Source organism: Pan paniscus, chromosome 1 (genome assembly GCF_029289425.2).
Source record: "Pan paniscus chromosome 1, NHGRI_mPanPan1-v2.0_pri, whole genome shotgun sequence".
NCBI classification, from domain to species: domain Eukaryota; kingdom Metazoa; phylum Chordata; class Mammalia; order Primates; family Hominidae; genus Pan; species Pan paniscus.
Window position 1 is genome coordinate 211,071,079 of NC_073249.2, and position 20,445 is coordinate 211,091,523.

Below are 20,445 nucleotides of genomic sequence, written 5' to 3' on the forward strand. Positions count from 1 at the left end.
TGCCTGCCCCTCGCCGCGGGCGCGCGCGCGTCCTCCCGCCTGCCAAGGCGGAGAAGCTGAGTTCCTCCCAGCCGGCGCGCAGGCGCGCGGACCGGGCGACGAAGTGAGGAACTACAGGCGGGGAAGGAACGCTCGCGCGCTCGGCCCCGGTGCGCAGGCGCGCAGCTGCTAGTGGAGTCCCGCTGCTTGGCGGGCTCTCGGTCGGGTTCCCGCGCCGGGCAAGGGGCGGCTGAGGAAGCAGGGGCGGTCTTTAGCCCCTCCAGCGGCAACCCCAGGCCCCGGCCTGGTGGAAGATATGAAGAGAAATGCAATTGGTTTCCACAGGGCTACGGGTCAAAGCGGCTGCCAAGGCCTGTCCCCTAGAAGCCAGGACCCCTTCGTCCTCCGCTCACCTGGCGGCCAGCTCCTGGCGTTTCCGGACACTTAGATTCCTGCCTGCTTGGGAAAGCGATCAGAAGAAGGTTGCCCTTCTCACCGCCCTGCTGAACAGCGACGGCTTCAGAAACGCATCCCATCCAAGAGTCACTGGCTTGTAACATGAAGCAACTTTTTTTTTTTTTTAATACGGGGTCTCGCTCTGTTGCCCAGGCTGCTGGAGTGCAGTGGCACGGTCTCGGCTCACTGCAATCTCCGCCTCCCAGGCTCAAGCGATTCTCCTGCCTCAGCCTCCCAAGTAGCTGGGATTACAAACACCCGCAACCACACCTGGCTAATTTTTGTATTTTTATTAGAGACAGGGTTTCACCATGTAGGCCAGGCTGGTCTTGAACTCCTGACCTCAGGTGATCCGCCCGCCTCGGCCTCCTAAAGTACTGGGAGTACAGGCGGGAGTCACTGCACCCGGCCTAAGCAACTTTTTTATATAGAATCTTGCGAAACCGTTTGCAAGATACCCTTGCTGATCGCTGTGGTATACAAGGAATAAAACGGAAATGAGACAGGAATCCAATATTGTTCCCCTCAGACCATAATTTAATATTTAAACAGAGAAAGGAATTAGACCTCTGGCCTTTCCAGGCCTAAGAGCTTTTGAAACCTACAGTTGAACTTTCTTTTTTTTTTTTTTCCTTTGAGACGGAGTTTTGCTTTTGTTGCCCAGGCTGGAGTGCAATGGTGTGTTCTCGGCTTACTGCAACCTCTGTCTCCTGGGTTCAAGCGATTCTTCTGCTTCAGCCTCCTGAGTAGCTGGGATTACAGGCATGCGCCACCATGCCCGGCTAATTTTTGTATTTTTAGTAGAGACAGTTTTTCTGTGTTGGTCAAGCTGGCCTCGAACTCACAACCTCAGGTAATCCACCCACCTCAGCCTCCCAAAGTGCTGGGATTACAGGCTTGAGCCACCACGCCCAGCCTCTTTTTTTTTTTTTTTTTTTTTCCTGAGACCACGTTTCGCTCTTGTTAGCCAAGCTGGGGCACAATGGCGCTGTCTCAGCTCACTGCAACCTCCGCCTCCCAGGTTCAAGCGATTCTCCTGCGTCAGCCTTCCGAGTAGCTGGAATTACAGGCGCGCACCACCACACCAGGCTAGTTTTTTGTATTCTTACTAAAGACGGGGTTTCACCATGTTGGCCAGGCTGGTCTTGAACTCCTGACCTCAGGTGATCTGCCCACCTTGGCCTCCCAAAGTGCTGGGATTACAGGCGTGAGCCACCATGCCCGGCCAGTTGAACTTTTATATAAAGGCCAATTTACAGAAATTCAAGGAAAACCCATAAAATTAAGGTAACTATATCGAGAGAAAAATAAAATTATTTATAATAAAAATACACAGAAATACCAGAGGTGTGCTGCTTCAGGTGCAAGCCAGATTTTTTTTATTTTTATTTTTTTGGAGACGCAGTCTCACTCTGTCACCAGGCTGGAGTGAAGTGGTACCATCTCTGCTTACTGCATCCTCCGTCTCCCGGGTTCAAGCAATTCTCCTGCCTCAGCCTCCCCAGTAGCTGGGACTACAGGCGCGAACCACCACGCCCAGGTAATTTTTTTACGTTTAGTAGAGGCGGGGTTTCACCATGCTGTCCAGGATGGTTTCGATCTCTTGACCTGGTGATCTGCCCACCTCAGCCTTCCAAAGTGCTGGTATTACAGGCATGAACCACCAGCCCAGCCAATTTTAAATACTTGGCCTCATGGATTATCTCCTTAAACACAAACTAACTTACAAACGACACTATTTGAATTCGAAAATATTGTCACCATAACCAATGGCACTAATATCTCAGGTCACCTATGCATAACTAAATTGTTTCTTTGTAGTCTCAGCTACTGGAGAGGCTAAGGCAGAAGCATCATCTGAGTCCAGGAGTTCCAAGCTGTAGTGCACTATGATTGTGCCTTGAAAAGCCCCAGCACTCCAGCCTCAGCAACATAGGAGAAACCCCTCTCTTAAAAAAGAAAAAAAAAAAGTAAAATTGGCTATTTACATCTGGCCATTTCTCTGTCACAATTTTCACATAAGGAAAGTCAAGCTAACACCCTACTAACTAAACTCATGAACTATTCAGTACTGTGAACGTGGCTGCAGTTAGTCAACTGTTGAACTGATATGCATTTTTCTATGAAGCATGAATTTGAATACAAGCACCCAAGTTTGAAGCAAATTTTAAAATCTGATGTAAAATCTGATAGACTGAATTAGCTGAAACCTCTTGGGAAAGACCAGTGTCACCATGAAGAACACAGTCACCATGAAGAACAGTGTCACCTCAATTGTATTAAAAGGTGCAACTGACAAGAGGATTCAGAAAAGTGTCTCGCAATAAGAGAAATAAAAGGCATGTCTCGCCTTGAATGGAGGCTTCTGTTAAAATCATGATTTAAAAAAAAAAAAAAAAAAAAAAAAAAAAGAGCCGGGTGTGGTGGCTCACGCCTATAATCCCAGCACTTTGGGAGGCTGAGATGGACGGATCACCTAAGGCCCGGGGATCAAGACCAGCCTGGCCAACGTGGTGAAACCTGGCCTCTACTAAAAATACAAAAATTAGCCTGGCGTGGTGGTGCTCGCCTGTAATCCCAGCTACTGGAGAGGCTGAGGCAGGAGAATCACTTGAACCCGGGAGGCAGAGGTTACAGTGAGCCGAGATCGTGCCACTGCACTCCAGCCTGAGCGACAGAGTGAGACTCAGTCTCAAAGAAAAAAAAAAAAAAAACCATTTTCACCATTATAGCCAGGTCCTATAGTCAAATCAGGATACAGTGATTGCATGTCAAGTATGAAGTTTCCTGCTTTTTTTTTTTTTTTTTTTGGTTGACTGTTTCTATTGCAAAAGCTCTTAATAACAAAACTGATAAGTACATGCCCTTTGCTCAGCCCCAAATCAAGTTTTTGATTTTCTCAGTGCTTTTCATTTTTGCTGACAATGCATCAAAAAACACCAGAAAAGCTTTTCTCCATTTGTATTCCTGTTACAAAGCTTTACAGGGGCAGAACTTCTTTAAAGCATGTATCTTTGTTATGGTTTCAATAGAAAGGCAACCCACTCTGTTATTCTCTGATGTTTTTTTATTTAACAATAATTGATGCTCACTGAAAAAGATCAAAAAGTAGGTTGTGATTTATCTATGATAAGCGGATGGTGAAGTGAATTTCCTCATTTGATTATTAAAGATAATTCAGAAAGCTGACATTAAAGCAGAGCCATTTGCAAAGTGGAATTAAAATAGATTTGTTTTTAATCAGGTTTTATTTTCACACTGTGAGGAGCTGCTGTATTTAGCATGCTAGACATGCTCAAAGAGTTCAGTCATGCGTAATGAAAGCTCAGATGGAAAAAGCGTCTGAGCCTCCAACTCAGGCTTTGAATGCTAACCCAGCCAGTAGAGTAGTAAAATAATATCTCCATTTAAACAGGACAGGATAGTTATCAGATTTTAACAAGAATTTGGTTACAAGTCAGGTCCCAAGCTATTAAAATTAAGCTGTTTCAGGAGAAAACATGCACTTAAAATATAAGCATTTTGGCCGGGCCTGGTGGCTCACGCCTGTAATCCCAGCACTCTGGGAGGCCGATCATAAGGTCAGGAGATCAAGACCATCCTGGCTAACACAGTGAAAACCCATCTCTACTAAAAATACAAAAAATTAGCCGGGCATGGTGGTATGCACCTGTAGTCTCAGCTACTCGGGAGGCTGAGGCAGGAGAATCGCTTGAACCCGGGAAGCAGAGGTTGCAGTGAGCCCAGATCACGCCACTGCACTCCAGCCTGGGCAACAGAGCGAGACTCTGTCTCAAAAAAAAAAGAAAGAAAAATATATATATATATATATGCATTTCTTCTTTTTTTATTTTGAGACAGTCTTGCTCTGTTGCCCAGGCTGGAGTGCAGTGGCGTGATCTGGGCTCACTACAACCTCCACCTTCCAGGTTCAAGAGATTCTTGTGCTTCAGCCTCCTGAGTAGCTGGGACTACAGGTGCCTGCTACCACGCCCGGCTAATTTTTGTGTTTTTAGTAGAGATGGGTTTTCACCATGTTGGCCAGGCTGATCTCGAAACACTGACCTCAAGTGATCCACCTGCCTAGGCCTTCCAAAGTGCTGGGATTACAAGTGTGAGCCACTGTGCCCAGCCCAAAGTATAAAAATAAAATAAAATATATATAAAATATAAAAAAAAATTCTTCTTTTTTTCTTTTGAGATGGAGTCTTGCTCTGTTGCCCAGGCTGGAGTACAATGGTGCCACCTCAGCTCACTGCAACCTCCACCTCCCAGGTCCACACAATCCTCCCACCTCAGACTCCCTAGTAGCTAGGACTAAGGTGCACACCACCACACCCAGCTAATTTTTGTATTTTTAGTAGACACAGGATTTCACCATGTTGGCCAGGCTGGTCTGGAGCTCCTGACCACAGGAGATCCACCTGCGTATTTCTTCTTAAAGGCGTCATATGAAATATATAAAAGGCATCATATAAAATCATATAACTGGCCAGGCGCAGTGACTCATGTCTGTAATCCTAGCACTTTGGGAGGCCGAGGCGGGTGGATCACAAGGTCAGGAGTTCAAGACCAGCTTGGTCAAGATGGTGAAACCCCATCTCTACTAAACATACAAAAAAATTAGCCAGGTGTGGTGGCGGGCACTTGGAATCCCAGCTACTCGGGAGACTGAGACAGACAATTGCTTGAACCCAGGAGGCAGAGGTTGCAGTGAGCCAAGATCGTGCCAGTGCATTCCAGCCTGGACGACAGTGAGACTGCATCTCAAAAAATAAGTAAATAAAATAAAATAAAATAATATAATATTAACTAGCTATAAAATGAACAAAGCCCCAACCACATGAGAATTTGACAATACCAACAAACTCGTACTATTAGAACCAAGTTTTTTCCCCAAAATAACAGAAAATAAAACGCAACACCACTGTAATATTATTAAAGGGTGTTTGATCTTGGCAGTGAGCCAAGATCACGCCATTGCACTCCAGCCTGGGCAACGAGCGAAACTCCATCTCTAAATAAATAAATAAATAAATACATTATCAGAACTCCAAAGAATTGAAAATATTAGCCAGCTAGTCCTCTAGTTCTTTTTTTTTTTTTTTTTTTTTTTTGAGACAGGGTCTCCCTCTGTCGCCCAGGCTGGAGTATAGTGGTGCAATCTTAGCTCACTGCAACCTCTGCCTCCCAGGCTCAAGCCATCCTCCCACCTAGTAGCAGAGTCTACAGGCGCACACCACCAGGCCCAGTTAATTGTTTTTGGTATTTTTTTGTAGAGGCGTCTCCATATTGCCCAGGCTGGTCTTGAACTCCCGAACTCAAGGGATCTGCCAGCCTTGGCCTCCCAAAGTGCTGGGGTTATAGGTGTGAGCCACTGCACCCAGCGCAGATCCATTCTTTAAGCAAGCTAATACTTTATAACAGAGCCAGGCACGGTTGGCTCATGCCTGTAACCCCAGCACTCTGGGAGGCCGAGACAGGTGGATCACCTGAGGTCAGGAGTTCCAGACTAGCCTGGCCAATATAGTGAAACCCCGTCTCTACTAAAAATACAAAAATTAGCTGGGCATGGTGGCATGCACCTGTAATCCCAGCTACTCAGGAGTCTTAGGCAGGAGAATCACTTGAACCTGGGAGGAAGAAGTTGCAGTCAGCCTGGGCAACAGAGTGGACTCCGTCTAAAAAAAAAAAAACTTCATATGGTACTTTACTGTTCAACCCTCTAAGAAAGCTAAATAATTTATTCCGTGTTATTTTTAGTTTTTCAGAAATGAATATACTGGCTGATATATTTTTAAATCAGTTCTTAAGTTTCTACCATTGTTTATTCCTGGAAAGTTGCTAAAAGTAACATTTTTCCCCCTGTGAGGAAATACTGGCAATATACTTAATACTAAGAATTACTAATGCAGTTTACCAATATTTGTGTAATTGAGTGGAAAATAGACTGGAAAGATATTTGCAAATGTTAATCATGGTTAATGCCTATGTGGTAGAATTTGAATTTTTTTAAAAAATTTTATTCCTGGCTGGGAGCAATGGCACATGCCTGTAATCACAGTACTTTGGGAGGCTGAGGCCAGTGGATCACCTGAGGTCAGGAGTTCGAGACCAGCCTGGCCAACATGGTGAAACCCTGTCTCTACTAAAAATACAAAAATTAGGGCCGGGCGCAGTGGCTCACGCCTGTAATCCCAACACTTTGGGAGGCCAAGGTGGATAGAACACAAGGTCAAGAGTTTGAGACCAGCCTGGCCAATATGGGGAAACCCCGTCTCTAATAAGAATACAAAAATTAAGGCCGGGCACGGTGATTCACACCTGTAATCCCAGCTACTCGGGCGGCTGAGGCAGGAGAACTGCTTGAACCCAGGAGGCAGAGGTGGCAGTGAGCCAAGATCGCACCACTGCACTGCAGCCTGGGCAACAGAGCAAGACTCTGTCTCTAAAAAAAAAAAAAAAACAAATTATCTGGGCATGGTGGCGTGTACCTCTAATCCCAGCTACTTGGGAGGCTTAGGCAGGAGAATCGCTTGAACCCGGGAGGCAGAGGTTGCAGTGAGCTGAGATCATGCCACTGCACTCCAGCCTGGGTGACAGAGCAAGACTCCATCTCGAAAAAAAAAAAAAATACAAGTGCCTGGCACGGTCGCTCACACCTGTAATCCCAGCACTTTGGGAGGCCGAGACAAGCGGATCATGAGGTCAGGAGACAGAGACCATCCTGGCTAACACAGTGAAACCCCATCTCTACTAAAAATACAAAAAATTAGCCGGGCTTGGTGGCGAGTTCCTGTAGTCTCAGCTACTCAGGAGGCTGAGGCAGGAAAATTGCTTGAACCTGGGAGGTGGAGGTTGCCATGAGCCGAGATCGCGCCACTGCACTCCAGCCTGGGCAACAGAGTAAGACTCCATCTCAAACAAAAAAAAAATTAGCCAGGCATGGTGGTGGCCACCTGTGATCACAGCTACTTGGGAGGCTAAGGCAGGAGAATCACTTGAACCCGGGAGGCAGAGGTTGCAGTGAGCCGAGATCGAGCTACTGCACTCCAGCCTGGGCAAAAGAGTAAGACTCCATCAAAAAAAAAAATTTATTCCTCTATATTTTCTAAATTTTTCTTTGGTTAACAGGTATTACTTTTATTTTATTATTCTTTGAGATCGGGTTGCTCTGTTTCCCAGGCTGGAGTGCAGTGGTGTGATCACCTTACTGCAGCCTCAACCTCCTGGGCTTAAGCAATCCTCCAGCCTTAGCCTCCTGAGTAGCTGGGACCACAGGCCCACGCCACCACACCCGGCTTTTTTTTTTTTGAGACCAGGTCTCACTCTGTCACCCAGGCTGGAGTACAGTGGCGCAATCTTGGCTCACTGCAATTTCCGCCTCCTGGGTTCAAGGGATTCTCCTGCCTCAGCCTCCTAAGTAGCTGGGACTACAGGCGCACACCACCACACCCAGCTAATTTTTGTATTTTTAGTAGAGACGGGGTTTCGCCATGTTGGCCAGGATGGTCTCAATCTCCTGACCTTGTGATCCTCCCGCCTTGGCCTCCCAAAGTGCTGGGATTACAGGCGTGAGCCACTGGGTGCGGCCCCCTAAGTTTTTGTCTTTTTTAAAAGAGATGGTGTCTGACCATATTGCCCAGGCTGGTCTGAAACTCCTGGTCTCAAGCAATCCTCCAGACTCAGCCTCCCAAAGTGCTGGGATTATAGAAGTGAGCCACCAAGCCCTATCAGATATTGCTTTTATAATCTGAAATTAAAAAGTTATAATAAAATGACTTGGGCCGCACTCGGTGGCCCACACCTGTAATCCTAGCACTTTGGGAGGCGAAGGCAGGTGGATCACCTGAGGCAGGGAGTTCAAGACCAGCCTGACCAACATGGAGAAACTCCATCTCTACTAAAAATATAAAATTAGCCAGGGCTAGTGGTGCATGCCTATAATCCCAGCTACTCAGTAGGCTGAGGCAGGAGAATCGCTTGAACTTCGGAGGCGGAGATTGCAGTGAGCCAAAATTGCACCATTGTACTCTAGCCTAGGCAAGAAGAGCAAAACTGCGTCTCAAAACAATAAAAAATAAAATAAATGACTTTTGGAAGTCAGCATCTGGGTCACTTTAGCTAAGGGTTCCCCTGAAATGTTGATAGTTGACTGCATTAAATTAACATATATATTAACAAATCCCACATGAACAAAATGTTATTACTCTCTATGTTAACTCAGATATTTTATTTAACTTTTTTTTTCTTTTTGAGAGAGTGTCATTCTTTCACTCCCGCTAGAGTGCAGGGGTAGGATCATAGCTCACTGCAACCTCAAACTCCTGGGCTCAAGGGATCCTCCCCCTCCAACCACCGGACTACAGGCGAATGCCATGGTGCCAGGCCCTCACTCAACCTTTTAAGACCCTACTGGTAATCTCCATTATTAAAAAGCTTAACTGTTTCACCATAAGTGATAATCACATTAACCAAAACACCCAGGCCTAGGAGATTGTAACTTCTATAACATCAAGACACAAGCAGAACGTAAATAACGCAAATCAAAACTTCTTTTTTCTTTTTTTGACGGAGTCTCCCCCCCCATCGCCCTGTCTGGCGTACAGCGTCGCGATCTCGGCTCCCTGCAACCTCCCCCTCCTGGGTTCAACCAATTCTCGTGCCTCAGCCTCCCGAATAGCTGGGATTACAGGCGCCGGCCACCACGCCCGGCTAAGTTTTGTATTTTTAACAGAGACGGGTTTTCACCGTGTTGGCCAGGCTGGTCTCAAACTCCTGACCTCAAGTGATCCCCTGCCTCAGCCTCCCAAAGTGCTGGGATTACAGGCGTGAGCCACCAAAACCGGCCAAGACTTCTGATTAATTCAGAGAAGGCTATCAAACTGCATTTGATGAAATCTCAAAAACAATACCAAATAAATTGTGTTTAGTAGCTTATTACATATGGATGGAAATTTTCAGCAGATTTGTTTGAAGCTCTTCTGCTGCTCCTCTCAGACACCTAGTTGTAGTTTGAAGTAAGTAATTCAAACAGGCCTGGACCAGTGGGTCACACCTGTAACCCCAACACTTTGGGAGGCTGAGGTGGGAGGATCACTTGAGCCCAGGAGTTCCAGACCAGCTTGGACAACAAGGCAAGACCCTTGTCTCTACAAAAAAATTAAAAATTAGCCGGGTGTGGCGGTGCGCCTGCAGGTGGGCGAATCCATTGAGCCCAGGAGGTCGAGGCTACAGTGAGTTCTGTTCGTGCCACTGTACTCCAGCCTAGACGACACAGAGAGACTCTGTCTCTAAATAAATAAATAAATAAATAAATCCATCTCCAGGATCCTATTAGACAGCACAAAAGAACTTTGATATGCCTATTTCAAATTATAAAACATACACACCACAAATTTTCTTCTTATTTAGTAGTCAGTGGTATCATTACCGTAGGAACGCCGATTTTAAAGACTCTATTAAGCATAAATTATGTTAAGACAGAATCTATAACAAATTCTACGAATTCACGAGACAGTTAACCTGGTCATTTCCAAGCCTCAAATTACAGCCTTGTCAGAATTCTATTGCTTGCTGGTACTTCAACACCCTCTAGATAAGTTTCATATACTGAGTTCCTAGTAGGACTCTGACACCAACTCACAGTTCCCACCGGGCAATGAGCTCGCCCTTTGTTAGGGGCCACGGAGCGGCTCCGCCCAGCGCGCTGCCCCGGCCCGACCCCGGGCTGGCGCGGTCAGTGGTGCACGCGCACCCGCCCCAAGTCAGCACCTTCCGAGAGCCATAGGGTCGTCGCGCGGCTCACCCCGCGATTGCGGCGTCCACGCTGGCCTCTAAGAGCCCCCGATGTGCTTTCTTCTCGAAAAAGCTCCCTTTTTAAAGCCTTGCACCTACAGGGACTCGGGGGTGCGTCACAAGACAGTACGTCTAGGGAGGCGGCTAGGCGGGAGGCAATACGTCTAGGGAGACCGCGCAGGCAGGAGGCAGAGGCAAGCCGCCCGGGTTCCCCGAATTTTGCACGCGGGGGAAGTTCATTACACAAGAGTGTTTTTTTTCGTTTTGGTTTGGCTTTTTGTATTTTGAAGAACCCATAACCCTGGTAATAATTTCCACCACACTCCTAAAGGACAAGAATGAGGGGAGGCACTGAACGAAGAGGAAGTGCGGTCCACTATGGTTACCACCGCCCAGCTCAATTCGGCAGAGGGAGCAGCAGCTGCGGCCTAGGCCCTCTGCACCCACGCACCGAGGCCGAGTCCAGGGCCCGCCCCGCCGGCCTGAGTGGAGGACTGTGGCGGGCACTAGGAGGCCCACCCCGTTCCAATGAAAATGACACCTTTTAAAACCATTTTGATTTTTTTTTTTTAAAGGCCGGGCGTGGCGTCTCACACCTGTAATCTCAGCACTTTGGAAGGCCCAGGCGGAAGGATCTCTTGACGTCAAGACTTCCAAAACAGTTGGGCAACACAGCAAGACCCCGTTCCCACGCTGGGGGCAAAGCCGGGCTCGGTGGCTCACGCCTGTAATTCCAGCACTTTGGGAGGCCGAGGTGAGCGGATCACCTGAGCTCAGGAGTTCGAGACAAGCCTGACCAACATGGTGAAACCCATCTCTACTAAACATACAAAAATTACCCGAGCGTATTGGCGGGCGCCTGTAGTCCCAGCTACATGGGAGGCTGAGGCAGGAGAATCGCTTGAACCCGGGAGGTGAAGGTTGCAGTGAGCCGAGACTGCGCCACTGCACTACAGCCTGGGTGACAAGAGACTCCCATCTCAAAAAAAAAAAAAAGACACCTTTCTTTGGGCTTAGTGAGCAAACATTCTACGCAGTGCCTAATATAAGCCGGCCCAGGCACCACCCAAGCCTTCGGCCAGGACTGTTTTCCCGTTTCGAGAAGGCTCCATCACACTCCACACGGGATCCAGTCAACAGCCGTTCCAAACATGGCGCGGGAAGGGGTGGAAGACAAGCCAGCGCGACGCCGTCCAGCCTCATCCCCGGGGCACAAAGGGGAGACTAATCTCCAGGAAACTCGGGGTACAGAATCGATAACCCCACAAGAAACTAGTTTCCGCGAGTGGGCCTTAAGGAAAAAGTAGGTCGGGCACAAGCGAGCTGTTCAGACGCACTTCACAGCAAAGACTCGCGGACAACGGCCCCGTGCGCAGGCGCGCGGAACCACGACTAGCGCGCTTCGGGAGGACCCCTCCCCCTTCCCTCAAAGGCCAAGGAAGTGGCTCCGACGCGCTTGCGCGAGGACGGAATGTTGAGGGAGGGGAATATTCTTTCCCTTCATTGTCAGAGAGAACCGCCCCCGCACGGCGAGCGCGCGCGCGCTCACGCACCACTCTCACACTCCGGCGCGCCCAAGGCTTTCCGCCTGGCGTCTCGCGCATGCGCGGAGGGGGAAGCAGTGGCGAAATCGGATGCTTTTTGCTGAGTTTCTCAGAGAAGTTTCTGGAAAGATGGAGCCAAAGGGACGCTGGGGGGTGGGGAGCGCCAGGAAGCAAGCGTTTTGAAAGAAAGCGAAAAAGCCCAAGCGCACCGCGACACCTCCAACCTTCGAGCCACGGCCCAAGCAGAGCCCAAGCCAACTGAGACTCTCACGCCAGAGAAAAAGCACAGGGACCGCGGCAGCCGCTCCTCCCTCTGCCACTGCTCAGCCCCCGAGACTCCCCAGCACGGGGAGAGGGCAGGGGGTAGCCATGAGAAACCTAGAGCGCTCACTGGACTTTTGCGAGGTGGAAGGAAAGCCGAAACCCGCCCTTTGGAGCCGCTTGTGCGCACGGGCCCCGTCGAGTGGGCTCAGTACGTTAGGACTCAGCGTGGCCGCCAAAGCATTGGTTGGGGGCGTCTTTCACTAATTTTTCCTAGGTTTTCTCTATCGGGCTCTGTGGTCCTTTCACCACCCGTTTTCACTTTGGTGGCCTGACGCTAACGCTGCGAGTTGGGGAAACCGTAGTAACCCCGGGCCTGAGGGGCGTCCCGGGCGGCAGTGCTCCGTTACTTCCAGCGGTTGCCCCTTTAAGAAAAAGCCCCCCGGAGAGGGGCCCGTGTGGCTGAGTAAAGGTGGCGTGCGCCCGCACAAAGGCGCCGCGTTGTTGGCGGGCTCCGGACCCTGTTGCCCCCGGGCGGGGCGGCGTGGGAAGACCGGGGCGCCTGGGCGGGGAGAACGACGTTGGCGCTAGCGGGGCCGGGCAGGGGGAGGGAGTCACGGCATTTAGCAGGTGCTTCTCCGCGACCGAGCGACTGCCATTTTGTGGCGCGGCCGCCGCCATTTCGCGCGGCCGAGGGGCGGGGTGTGGGCGGAGCGGCGGGCGCGCCCGGGCTGTCCCTCGGGGCGGCGGGCTAACGCGGCCGCTTTGTTCTTCGCTTCTCGGCTCGAGGCCCCAGTCTCGACCGCCGACCGCCTCGGAACCGGGCTGCATCCGAGCTGCCACGCGGCGTGTGAACCTTGAAGCGCGGCCGGGGAGTCCGCAAGGCGCCGACTCTCTTCCTCCTTGCAAGCCCTTCGAAAGTGAGATTTCTCACCCCACCCTTGCAGGGTGGAGAGAACACGTTTCAAAAAAGGGATGCCTAGAACTCAGCCGTGGGAAGTGCCTGTCTAAAGCCTTGTGCTGGTGCCAGTAGCAAACCCGTGCGCGTGCTCGGCTTTGAGCGATCATGGAGCTCTGCAAATAGCTCAACTGCAGAGCGTGCCCCTTAGAGCTCCTGTGCTGCTGGGAGGCCTCACAAAGGTGCCAAAACCAGGTGTCCCCAGCGGTTGGCCTCTTTAAAAAGAAAAAAAAAAAGGAGTGGGATGTCCTTGACGTGCTGGAAGACGGGGTAGAATGAGACGTTGCTTTTCATTGGCTGGCCATTAAGCACGCACTGCGCAACTGTTTTCCAGATACGGGTTTATAGCCCATTATTTATATCGGAGCCATAAACTTGAACAATAGATTGGAATATCTTATTTCTGCCTGTTGAGAACATCTCCCATTTAACTTCTTTTGAAAGTTCAGATGAGTATATAAATAATACATTGACCCAGTAGAATCTATTGTGTGCGTTCCAGCGTCATTTCAAAGAGCTATTGTTTTTCTGATTTCAAAAGAAATATGTAAATGTGAGTCTTGGTGTTTTAATGTTAACCTTGTGGTTCGAAATCAACAAAGCCAGGAAATTCAAGAGAACTGCTGCTAAATTTGTCTTCTTCCTTTGCTTTCGTACAAGGTTTTTTTGTTTAATTTTTTTAAGTTTTTCTTCACCACAGCGTGAGTACATAGAAGAGCCAGCCCTTTATATTCTTACTATGTATAATAGGGAGTTATTTCAGTAACAGGAGGTAAAGCTCATAATGATAGGATGAAAAGGTGAAAGAACATCTGTTGAAGGAATCGATCAGGATTTGATGGCTTCCAGATGAAAGAAATATCTGAGAAGAGGCTTTTGGATTCCAACTAATTTAGTTTCATTATGACCAAAAGCACTGCATAGAGCTTTAAATTTTTATGCCGTATCTTTTGACATCAACTATCTTTTTTTTTTTTTTAAGACAAGGTCTCTGTTTCTTGCAGTAACGAAATCACAGCTCACTGCAGCCTCGACCTCCCTGGACTCAGGTTATCCTCCCACCTCAGCCTCCTGAATAGCTGAGAATAGGCGCGAATCACCACGCTGGGCTTTTTTTTTTTTTTTTTTTTGAAGAAGGAGGCTCGCTCTGTCACCCAGGCTTGAGTGCAGTGGATCTTGGCTCACTGCAACTTCCGCCTCCCGGGTTCAAACAGTTCTCCTGCCTCAGCCTCCGGAGTAGCTGGGACTACAGGCACGCCTCAGCACGCCCGGCGAATTTTTGTGTTTTTAGTAGAGATGGGGTTTCACCATGTTGGCCAGCATGGTCTCCATCTCCTGACCAAGTGATCCGTCCGCCTCGACCTCCCAAAGTGCTGGGATTTCAGGCATAAGCCACCGTGCCTGGCGCTGGGCTAATTTAACCTTTTGTAGTGACGGTTTCACCATGTTGCCCCGGCTGGTTTTGAGCGTCTAGGCTCAAGAGATCCTCTCAAAGTGTTGCGATTACAGGCGTGAGTCACCGCGCCTGGCCTATGCTTCCTTTTGGCGGTGAGAGCTTACAGAATTTTTTTTTAAATGCTGTGTTTTTTTTCTTTTTTGTCTGCACAATGAAAATGAAATAGTGTAAAACTATTAGTTTTAGTGGAAATTTGGAATCTGTTACAGTAGCCTGATAACTCAGGTAAATGATTATGGCTCTAATTAGCTGGGCAGTTTAGATTCGAAGAATGATTGCCCAGCACTTGAACAGACTAGAAGGGTCTGTTTAAACACTCCTAATTCCTGGGGTTCATTTTTATTTATAAAACACATACTTTGGGCCAGGCGCAGTGGCTCACGCCTGTAATCCCAGCACTTTGGGAGGCCAAGGCGGGCGGATCACGAGGTCAGGAGATCGAGCCCATCCTGGCTAACACGGTGAAACCCTGTCTCTACTAAAAAAAAAAAAAAATACAAAAATTAGCCGGGCTTGGGGGCGGGCGCCTGTAGTCCCAGCTACTCGGGAGGCTGAGGCAGGAGAATGGCGTGAACCCCGGGAGGCGGAGCTTGCAGTGAGCCGAGATCGTGCCACTGCACTCCAGCCTGGGCGACAGAGCCCAAAACACATGCTTTATACCTTTAACCATTACACTAACACAGAAAGCACATCCTTTTATTGTACAAAAAATGGCGTTGATTTGTATTTTCTTAAAGAGTGGGTGGTGGCTGGGCGCGGTGGCTCACGACTGTAATCCCAGCACTTTGGGAGGCCGAGGCAGGCGGATCACCTGAGGTCAGGAGTTGGAGACTAGCCTCAACATGGAGAAACCCCGTCTCTACTAAAAATAGAAAATTAGCCAGGCGTGGTGGTGCATGCCTGTAATCCCAGCTACTCCGGAGCCTGAGGCAGGAGAATTTCTTGACCCTGGGAGGCAGAGGTTGCGGTAAGCCGAGGTCGCGCCATTGTACTCCAGTCTGGGCAAGAAGAGCGAAACTCTTGTCTCAAAAAAAAAAAAAAAAAAAAAGAGTGGGTGGTGTTTGCACAGTTGACATCTCCCTTATGACCAATGGCGTACATTTGCAAAACAGTTAAACAGAAATCCAGAGCTAACCTCCTCCCCCATCCTCATATCGACCTTAAGACTTTTTCCAGCTTCCTAAACCGAAAAAACCCAAACACTGTTGGAACTAGTGAACTTTAAATATGCAGAGAACCATGTTCAAATAAACAGATTTCGAATCACCACAATTTCATGATCTGCCCTAGAGGTGAAAAGGCCTTTGTTTATGTAGTCCTGTATCTCATTTGTGTTTGTCAAGCTAGACCAGACTAGTGAATTCCAGAATTGCCAATTCATTGTTCATGTAGTTTTTCTTTCTTACTCTAAAACTGAGGTGTCTGAATTAATTTGTACCACATTTGTGTTCCCTAAAAGAGGGTAGATGTTAACCAAAACTTTGATTACACCCAGATTCTTAAGACAGTCAAGGCAGTATAGAAATGGTGTGGGCTGGGCTGGGCTGGGTGCAGTGGCTCAACGCCTGTAATCCCAGCACTTTGGGAGGCCGAGGCAGGCAGATCTCGAGGTCAGAGATCGAGACCATCCTGGCTAACACGGTGAAACCCCGTCTCTACTAAAAATTAAAAACAAAAATTAGCCGGGTGTGGTGGTGGGCGCCTGTAGTCCCAGCTACTCGGGAGGCTAAGGCAGGAGAATGGCGTGAACCTGGGAGCCGGAGCTTGCAGTGAGCTGAGATCGTGCCACTGCACTCCAGCCTGGGCGACAGAGCGAGACTCTGTCTCAAAAAAAAAAAAAAAAAAAAAAAAAAAAAAAAAGTAAATGGTGTGGACTAGGCCCCTTTTGCCCATGCCTTTGGATTTGTTCTTTTTTTTTTTTTTTTTTTTTTAATCCATTGTTCAAGGAAAGAACAGCTTCTCAAGGCAAATTCTGGAATAGAAGAGAATTTAAAACAGCAATAACTTTTTCCTAGTAAAGATAAATGAGGTTCTTTAGAGACTTTAATAATATGGGAAGTCCTTCAAAATATTTTTGGCTGCAGTTAGCACTCCCACACGGTGTAATAATTTTTTCTCCTTTGAGGCAAAACGTTCAGAGAGTTGGTTATAAAATGCTTCCCTGTACTTCAGAAGTATTGGAGTTCAAGGAACAAATCCTTGCAGCAACAGTATACTTCTTAGAAAAATAGAAACATGGCCAGGCACGCTGGCACATGCCTGTAATCCCGGCACTTTGGGAGGCGGAGGCGGGCAGATCACGAAGTCAGGAAATCCAGACCAGTCTGACCAACATGGTGAAACCCCGTCTCTACTAAAAAACATAAAAATTAGTCAGGCGTGCTGGCACGCACCTATAGTCCCGGAGGCTGAGGCAGGAGAATCGCTTGAACCAGGGAGGGCGGAGATTGCAGTGAACCAAGATGATGCCACTGCACTCCAGCCTGGGCGACAGAGCGAGACGCTGTCTCAAAAGAAGAAGAAAAATAGAAACACATCTATAAAAGTAAACAAAGCCCCTGGGACATCCAACGTTTGTTTGTCCTGCCAGAGTACAAAATGGTCATCCCCAAAGCAAAATTCTATCCTGACAAGTGTGCAGATTATATGAAACCTGTAGATTTATCATGTTGGCATCATGGTATAGTGGCCTAGTTAGACAATATATCAAAAAGACTCTGAAAACTCAGGATTTTAATTTACTTGTTTAACAATTTTTGAGCATCAAACAATGTGCCAGAGCCTGTCCCCGGTGTTTAGGTACATCACTGAATAAAAACAAAGCAAAGATCCCTGTTCTCATGGAGCTTACCCTGGTGGAGGAGAAGGGAGACAGACAATAAGGAAATTAAATAATAAAAGTGGCAAGTGCTATAGTGAAAATACAGTGAAGGATAATAGAGATGAAGCAAGTCTTGCAATTTTAAATGAGGTGGTTAGGATAGGCCTCAAGAAGGAGATGGTTTTACTTTTATTTGTACTTTTTTAGAGAAAGGGTCTCGCCGTCACCCAGACTGAAATGCAGTGGTGTAATGCTAGTTCACTGCAGCCTCTAACTCTTTGGCTCAAGTTATCTTCCCGCTTCAACTCCCCAAAGTGCTAGGATTACAGGTGTGTGACATGGCGCCCCAACAAAGAGATAATTTATGAATGAAGATTTGCAGGAGCTAAGGGAGCAAATCGTGGATATCTGGGGAAGAGACTGCAAAGGGAATCGTAAATGAAAACACCTTCAGGGAGGAGCAAGCATGACTGGCACATATGAAATAGAGGAAGGAAATCAGTGTGGTTGAAATAGGATGGTCATAGCTGGGCGTGGTGGCTCATGCCTGTGATCCCAGCACTTTGGGAGGCAGAGGCGAGAAGATTGCTTGAGGCTAGGAGTTCCAGGTCAACCTGTGCAACATAGCGAGACTGGTCTCTACAGCATGTTACAATTACCTGGGCGTGGTGTTGTGCGCCTTTAGTCCCAGCTACTTGGGATGCTGAGGCAGGAGGATTGCTTGTGCCTGGGAGTTTGAGGTTACAGTGAGCTATGATTGCACCACTGCACTCCAACCTGGGAACATGGTGAAACCTCGTCTCTACAAAAAATATAAAAGTTATCCAGGCATGGTGGCATGCACCTGTGGTCCCAACTACTTGGGTGGGAGAATTGCTTGAGCCTGGGAAGTGAGTCGAGGCTGCAGTGAGCCTTGATTGAGCCACTGCACTCCAGCCTGGGTGACAGTGAGACCCTGTCTCAAAAAAAATAGAATGGTCAAGACGGGGGTATAGGATGAATGTCAAAGAGTCAGAGGAGTGTGTGGGGCAGATCTATAGAACCTGGTAAACCGTAATAGGTTTTTATGGCTTTTAATGATATGACAGGTTTTAGAAGGATTGCCCAAAGTATTGAAAATAAGAGGCCCTGGGCCGGGCGCGGTGGCCCACGCCTGTAATACCAACACTTTGGGAGGCCGAGGTGGGCGGATCACGAGGTCAGGAGATCAAGACCCTCCTGGCTAACACGGTGAAACCCCGTCTCTACTAAAAATACAAAAACAAAATTAGCCGGGCGTGGTGGAGGGGGACTGTAGTCCCAGCTACTCCGGAGGCTGAGGTGGGAGAATGGGTGAACCCTGGAGGCAGAGCTTGTGATGAGCCGAGATTGCGCCATTGCACTCCAGCCTGGGCAACAGAGCGAGAGTCTGTCTCAAAAAAAAAAAAAAAAAGAGGCCCAGGGTAGAAGCAGGAGCCGAATGAATCGGCCATATCAGTAATCCAAGTGAAGGGGAGGGTGGCTTTAATGACCAAAATATATCCTGGAGATAGATAGATAGATAGATAGATAGATAGATAGATAGATAGATTTTTTTTTTTCAGATGGAGTCTTGCTCTGTCACCCAGGCTGGAGTGCAGTGGCGTGATCTCGGCTCACTGCAGCCTCTGCCTCCTGGGTTCCAGCGATTCTCCTGCTTCAGCCTCCTGGGTAACTAGGATTACAGGCACATGCCACCACACCTGGCTAATTTTTGTGTTTTTGTTTTGTTTTGTTTTTTAACTTTAAAATCCCTCAAAAACTGTTTATTATACAGGTGAATTTTGATAGTCATGATGGGCTTATCGGTAGGATTTCTGGTAGCGAGCATGGGCACCAGGGCCTCCAAAATTTTTGGACTCGCAGCAACGAGGATCAGCTACCAGCAGGGTCTGGTCATACTGGATGAGGATGTCTTTGATCTCCTTCTTGGAAGCCTCATCCACATATTTCTGGTAGTAGGCCACCAGGGCTTTGGAGATGGACTGATGGATACCATAAATCTGGGCCACGTGACCACCACCCTTCATACGGACACAGATGTCCACACCAGCAAACCGCTCCTTGCCGAGAAGCAGAACTGGCTCCAGCAGCTTGTATTGTAGCATGCGCGGCTCAATCATCTCCAGGGGCCACCCGTTCACCTTAATGAGACCATTGCCGCGTTTGCAGTGCGCCACAGCTGTAGCTGTCTTCTTGCGTCCGAAGACCTGCACCGACTGCAGCGGGCCCTTGGACGGCATGGCTGCGGGCGTGGACTAGAGCGTGTTTTTTTGTTTGTTTTGTTTTGTTTTTTTGTTTGAGACGGAGTCACACTCTGTCGCCCAGGCTGGAGTGCAGTGGCGCGATCTCAGCTCACTGCAACCTCCGCCTCCCGGGTTCAAGCTATTCTGCCCCAGACTCCCAAGTAGCTGGGATTACAGGCATCTACCACCACGCCTAGCTAATTTTTGTATTTTTAGTAGAGACGGGGTTTCACCATATTGGCCAGGCTGGTCTCGAACTCCTGACCTCACGTGATCTGCCTGCCTCAGCCTCCCAAAGTACAGGGATTACAGGCATGAGCCACTGCGCCTGGCCGTTTTTTGTTTGTTTGTTTGTTTGTTTGTTTGTTTGAAACAGGGTCTCACTCTGTCGCCGAGACTGGAGTGCAGTAGTGCAATCTTGGCTCACTGCAACCTCCGCCTTCCAGGTGCCTCAGCCTCCTAAGTAGCTGGGACAACAGGTGTGTGCTACTACTGCCTGGCTAATTTTTTTTTTTTTTTTTGAGATGGCGTGTCACTCTTGTCGCCCAGCGTGGGCGACATCGTGGCTCACTGCAACCTCCACCTCCTGGGTTCAAGCGATTCTCCTGTCTCAGCCTCCCAAGTAGCTGTGATTACAGGCATGTGCCGCCACGCCTGGCTAATTTTTGTATTTTTTAGTAGAGATGGGGTTTCACCATGTTGGTCAAGCAGGTCTCAAATTCCTGACCTCCCAAAGTGCTGGGATTACAGGTGTGAGCCACTGGGCCCTGGATATATTTTAACAGTAAATCCAAGCAGACTTTCTGGTAGGTTGAACCTGGGATTGATAAAAAGAGGAGGCAAGGATGAGCCAAAACATTTTTTGACCTGGGCAACTAAAAGAGTTGTAATGAAGGAGGACTGGATAG

The 20,445-nt window shown here is 48.3% G+C and overlaps 1 protein-coding gene across 1 annotated transcript; it reads right to left on the reverse strand.

Annotated features, from left to right (window-relative positions):
* Window positions 1-19,035: 19,035 nt before the first annotated feature.
* Window positions 19,036-19,591, reverse strand: LOC100989504 (small ribosomal subunit protein uS9-like). Its single transcript, XM_063594580.1, has one exon. The coding sequence runs from the start codon at window positions 19,532-19,534 to the stop codon at window positions 19,094-19,096; it is 441 nt and encodes a 146-aa protein (XP_063450650.1). The 5' UTR covers window positions 19,535-19,591; the 3' UTR covers window positions 19,036-19,093.
* Between the last annotated feature and the right edge of the window lie 854 nt (window positions 19,592-20,445).